The sequence below is a fragment of the Frankliniella occidentalis genome, unplaced genomic scaffold (genome assembly GCF_000697945.3).
Source record: "Frankliniella occidentalis isolate FOCC.00 unplaced genomic scaffold, Focc_3.1 Scaffold185, whole genome shotgun sequence".
NCBI classification, from domain to species: domain Eukaryota; kingdom Metazoa; phylum Arthropoda; class Insecta; order Thysanoptera; family Thripidae; genus Frankliniella; species Frankliniella occidentalis.
This window is the reverse complement of record NW_026267311.1, coordinates 569,310-574,350: the sequence shown is the minus strand read 5'-3', so window position 1 is coordinate 574,350 and position 5,041 is coordinate 569,310. Positions and strand designations below refer to the sequence as shown.

General features: G+C 41.9%; 2 protein-coding genes across 2 annotated transcripts; one reads left to right on the top strand and one right to left on the bottom strand.

Annotated features, from left to right (window-relative positions):
- The first annotated feature begins 351 nt into the window (after positions 1 to 351).
- Positions 352 to 3,703, top strand: LOC127750415 (uncharacterized). Its single transcript, XM_052272084.1, has 3 exons — positions 352 to 519; positions 599 to 788; positions 876 to 3,703. The coding sequence occupies exons 2-3, from the start codon at positions 615 to 617 to the stop codon at positions 3,408 to 3,410; spliced, it is 2,709 nt and encodes a 902-aa protein (XP_052128044.1). The 5' UTR covers positions 352 to 519; positions 599 to 614; the 3' UTR covers positions 3,411 to 3,703.
- Positions 3,704 to 3,845: 142 nt separating this feature from the next.
- LOC127750417 (uncharacterized) lies at positions 3,846 to 5,041 on the bottom strand. Its single transcript, XM_052272085.1, has 2 exons — positions 4,878 to 5,041; positions 3,846 to 4,691 (listed from the first exon to the last, which is right to left on the bottom strand). Exons 1-2 carry the CDS (start codon positions 5,001 to 5,003, stop codon positions 4,437 to 4,439), a joined length of 381 nt encoding a protein of 126 aa, XP_052128045.1. The 5' UTR covers positions 5,004 to 5,041; the 3' UTR covers positions 3,846 to 4,436.

Here is a 5,041-nt window from a genome sequence, read left to right as displayed (position 1 = left end):
ACGGAAACTTTTTGTATTCAAAACTCCGCCTTCCCCCGCACCGCGCACCTCTCCTCTCCCTCCTCAGCGATTTTCCAGCCGGCCGGAGGGAAAAGATATGCGGTCCTTCTTTTTCGTTTTGTCCCTGCGCTGCGCTGCGTTGCCGTGCGCGCGGCCCGCGCGGCGGCCGGGGGGGATGGTGGCCATGGTGGCGGCCGGGGGCGAGGCCAGCAGCAGCAGCGCTCATCCGCCGCGCCGCCGAGCCTCTTAGATTTGATCCCCAGCGCCGCCCACGAATGTTTACGCTGACTGGCGCGGCGGGAGTAGTGGTCCTCCTGTGAGAGGTACGCAGAGCTAGCGGCTGGTGTTCCATGGGGGTGGAGGCCCCCTGTGCGAGACTAATGTATGGAAAATTGTACGCCACGCGGTTTCATTGGTGTCGCGTGGGAGTCGGGCCGGCCGGCTTCGGAGTGAATGGAGCAAGCTGTAGTGTATGGAGTTATTTTTAAGAAACAAAAATTATTGTGAGAGTAAAGACTGGTGAGTTGGATTGATATTATTTGTAATCTTAAATTTTGGCTCTCCCTGTGAAAAGTACATTTGATTCATTAAATTGCAGATCAAAAGCAGGAGCAATGGTTAAAGACTCGAGAGGTGGGGCGAGGTGCACATTCCCCCATTGTACAACTGTTGGTGGACGGGGTATTTCTCTGTACCGTTATCCGAAAGACCCAAATCTACGAGCCGTGTGGTTGCAACTAATTGGTAGACCGGATTATGTGCCGTACGATGGGGCACGCCTTTGCGAGGTGGGTTTGTTGAGCTTTGTTAGCGAAATGTTTAGGTTATGTTTGAGGCCATTCATTTTAATTTATGTATATTGTGTCCTTTTCCAGTTGCATTTCTCTCCATCTGTGAGAAGTCGTAGGGGGCTACTACCTGGAGCTGTACCCCTAACAGTAAGGCTGCCTGTACCTGATCCGGTTTGTTCCTGCAAAGTACGGTCCTTCTCTGCACCTTTACGTGACCACCCATATGCCTCTTTGAACAGTGAATCCTGCAAAGTACATGGTCATCTAGTTCGTGTTCGGATTGTATCCGAATTAGAAGACAATTGTAGTTTGCTGGAGGAGTTCCATAAGCTCAAGAGACTTCAAGCTCAGAATGTTAATGTTAAGCCTGTACCTAAAATTAAATTCTCATCTGCTGACATTAAGAAGGGCCTCCAGCTTTGGCTTGCCTGCGGAACTTCTGGTTACAAGAAGGTGATAGAGTTCCACAACACCAAGGAAACTCGCCTTCCTGCAATCAGGACTCTGCAGGCTGCCACTCAGCACCTTAAGTTTGCCCCTGGAATTTTGGAAGAGGTAATGGTACCACTTAAAGCAAAATTTCAGGGGTATACTAATGATAATGATAGGGATATAAATATTGTTTTTGACGAGTTTATGAACAAGAAGCAAATAGATTATGATCCCAGTTTGAAACGGATGTTTGGCTATTGTACTCTACCTGGACAGCAGCACATGCTAGCTGAGAAGACGGAACTTTATGTGTTCAGGTCTGTTCACCAAAGACTCAAACAAATAGTTGCTTATCAGCAGAATCCTAAAGAGTCAGCAGATGAGGCCAAAAAAGATTTTATTATTAAGTTACTAGAGAAAGCCCATGAGATAGGTGCTAATGTTATCTCTTTAGTCTGTGATATGGGGAACCGGGGGGTTTTATCTAAGTTAGGTTTTTGCACACAGATGGGTAAAGAGCGGTGGTGCATTCCCAATCCTGTGACTGGGGCGAAGCTATGGGTCAGCCCCGACCCAGTGCACATTTTCAAGTCAGTTAAGGAGGGCTTCACCAAGCAAGGGACCATCATAATACCCAAGAGAATTAAAGAGGAATTTGGCTTACCAAGTAGGGAGGTCAACCTCGACCACATTCTGTGGCTTGAAGCATTTCAGAGGGGTGATACTCTGCAACTAATGCCAGGCCTTACATTTAAAGACATAGTTACCTCACACTTTTCCAAAATGAATGTAAGGGCGGCCACCAAAATCTTTAACAGCAGACTGGCCGCAGTCCTTAAATACCTGTCTGTCAGAGGGATTGTCCCTAAAGAGTTCGAAACAACGGCCTGGTTCCTTAAATTGATGAACCGTTGGTTTCAACTTATGTGCTCCAGAAATTTACAGTTTGCTCTGGGGCACAGGAATGAGGCTGCTTATGAGGAGGCTATTGAGCACCTAGGACTAGTCATTTGTGTTTTCAGGCACAGTCAAATTCCTAGTGGGTGGAAACCATACCAATCTAACATTATTGTTGCAACTAAGGCCATGTTAGAAATTCAGCGGCACCTTTTAGATGAAAAAAAATACCAATTTATTCAAACTGCTGCTTTTTCCACAGATTGCAATGAGAATATAAATTCACAGGTCAGATTGTCATGTCCCAATCCGACTCCTTTAGAGGCCAAAAATAGAATTAAACAAATAACTATTTCACAGTTTTCAATGGATATTAAATCCTCGTCCTATAACTTTGATGGTTGTGAAGATTTTGTTGATATGCTTTTACGGCCTAACGAGCCAACTGAACCATCATTTGATCTTGACTTTGATTGGTCCACCATCAAATGGACAGACACTGTCCCAGTTAGTGCCGCCCATGAAAATGATGTATTGTACAGAATATCTGGATACATTATTATTACACTCATGAAGAAAAAACAATTAAAGTGTCAGTCCTGTGTGTCTGCATTAGAGCACCCTGATAAGGACCCTCATCCCAACTCTTTGCTTTTACATCTGATGGACTTTGTACCTGGGGCTCAGTTTGCTGTTATTGATGTCTTATTTCAAATGTTCAAGTTAATTGAATACAATTTACGAGAGTGGATTCCACAAATAAAGCATCTGGAGAGACTAGATTGTCTCATCCAATCAGTTGTGCAGCCAGGCACAGCTCACATACAACTGCCAACCTGTCATGATGTGAAAGAAAAGTTAGTTAAAACTTTCACTATTATGAGGTTTAGGCAGTTGGCTGTGACTGAGCTCTCACCCGAGGAGAAGAACACTGCAAGTTCTTTGGCTAGTAAAAGTACTGGTGGCCACTACCTTGCATCTAATTTTGGAACACCAGTTAAACGTACACCCTTTCCAAAACAAACAAGTTATACTCCATCTCCACTCACCACTCAACAGCAAAACCGACAAAATTATTCAACAGTCAATACTCCACAGCAGACCCAGCAAAACAAAGAAACGCCACTCAAAACTCCAAAACAAAACCTTCATTTGACACCTCCAGCTACTAATCACAGAGCATTGCCTTCACAACAGCAACTCAATGTCCCTCTTGGTGTGGCCTCATCCTCTACTCCGGTGCGCAAGCCACCAAATGTATTCCTTAAGCGTATCATTAATTTGCCTTAGTATTTTATGTTGTATGACTCTTTTCGTAGTGTTGTATTAAAGTCAAGATATTGTTCTATTTTAAGTCACGGTCTTGTGAGTTATATTGTTTGGCATTCCATATGCTACTCTGATAAATATTTTATGTGATATTATGATTTTATTTGCAAATTGTTGTTTTGTTAAGTTAGTATTAATAATGATCTCATAAAGGAACTCTGAAAGACTGTTAAAATATTTCTTTTTGCATTATTAATTAGTGATACGATTTGATTAGTATTGGCTCGTACCTGACTGCTACTGTTCCTTTAAGTATTATTTTTCTTAAGAATTGCTACCTGGTGTTGCACTACTTTGATTTTGACATGTTCCTATTTTACAAATGTTTGTTGGCTACAATGTTTACAGTGAAATGTTGTTGGATTGATGGGGATATTTTTAAATAAAATTTCAGAGTATGTGGAAAACAATTGTTTTATTTCCTTCTAAGGCTTCTCCTCACATTAAAAATGAAGTCCTGCATTCTCAATTTAAATCCTCGGTAGTATAGTGGTCAATATCGACAAGTTCAGTCTTTGAGACTACTTGTAGATTACTCACTCACACCCTGACCCTCACGGGACACACAATATATTGCACCAATAATTTATATCTTCAATAAAATAGTTATAATAAATAGTATATAAAAATTTATAGTAATAAAGTGGTCATTTTTGACACATCCAGCCTTAAAGGCTGTCTGTGCGTTTCACAGACATAGTAACAGTGTTTCGTGGGATATCTTTAACTTCTAATATGATTATTGCGACCTCTTCCTAAAGCACATTTCATCCCGTCAATTGGCTTTGATTTGATAAATGTTTCTCAATGGACATTATCCTCACACTCAAACCCACATTTATTTTATAAAACAGGTTCAAAGTGAGACAGTCAAAGACAGATGACACATATTGGCCCCTCACTACCTTACCTCCTAATGCATGTTGACTATTATTGTTCCTCAGTTATATATCTCCCCGTGTTTCACATCACATTACCGCATCAGAACTATTCCACCAAACCCAATTCGAGTTTCAGTTGCCTGATCTGTTCTCGGAGTACAATATTCTGCTGATGTGCCTCCAACCATATCTTTTCTCTCTTGATTTCACTAGTCTCTGAGAAGTATTTCACCCACAAACAGTTGTGATTCGCACGAAAGGTGCACTCTCCCTGACAACAGTCTCTTGATGGTTCCTTTTGTAGAATTGGACATTGCAAACGGGTATTTGGCTCTACCGTTTTATTTCTTCCTCGAATGAACTGTAAAATCAAAAACAAGACATATTTAAGATGATTTAGAAAATAGGAATTTGACATGGAGACCTTAACCTACTTTCGCATTGCAAACAAATGGTTTGTTATCGTTTAGAGGTCATTGCTGACCGTCCTTCATAGCAAAAACGTAAAATTAGAATTATGCAATATACTATTATTACACAAACTTACTTGTCGGATTTCTTGTCCCATATTCCTTGACAGTTTATAACTGCCAAACTTTAGTGACGCGCGGTGCGCGCCGTGTTTACCAGCCTTTGTCTCGAATGTGTCGGTGGCGCACGTCGACATTAACATTGCATTAGGGGGAACAATTTCTCATACCCCTAGCCTCG

Bases quoted from the DNA above. Each gene is read 5' to 3' on its own strand.
- LOC127750415 (XM_052272084.1), top strand. From the start codon at position 615: ATGGTTAAAGACTCGAGAGGTGGGGCGAGGTGCACATTCCCCCATTGT. The intron at 789-875 runs GTGGGTTTGTTG...GTCCTTTTCCAG, and splicing joins ATGGGGCACGCCTTTGCGAG to TTGCATTTCTCTCCATCTGT.
- LOC127750417 (XM_052272085.1), bottom strand. From the start codon at position 5,003: ATGTTAATGTCGACGTGCGCCACCGACACATTCGAGACAAAGGCTGGT. The intron at 4,692-4,877 runs GTAAGTTTGTGT...TTGATTTTACAG, and splicing joins TGGGACAAGAAATCCGACAA to TTCATTCGAGGAAGAAATAA.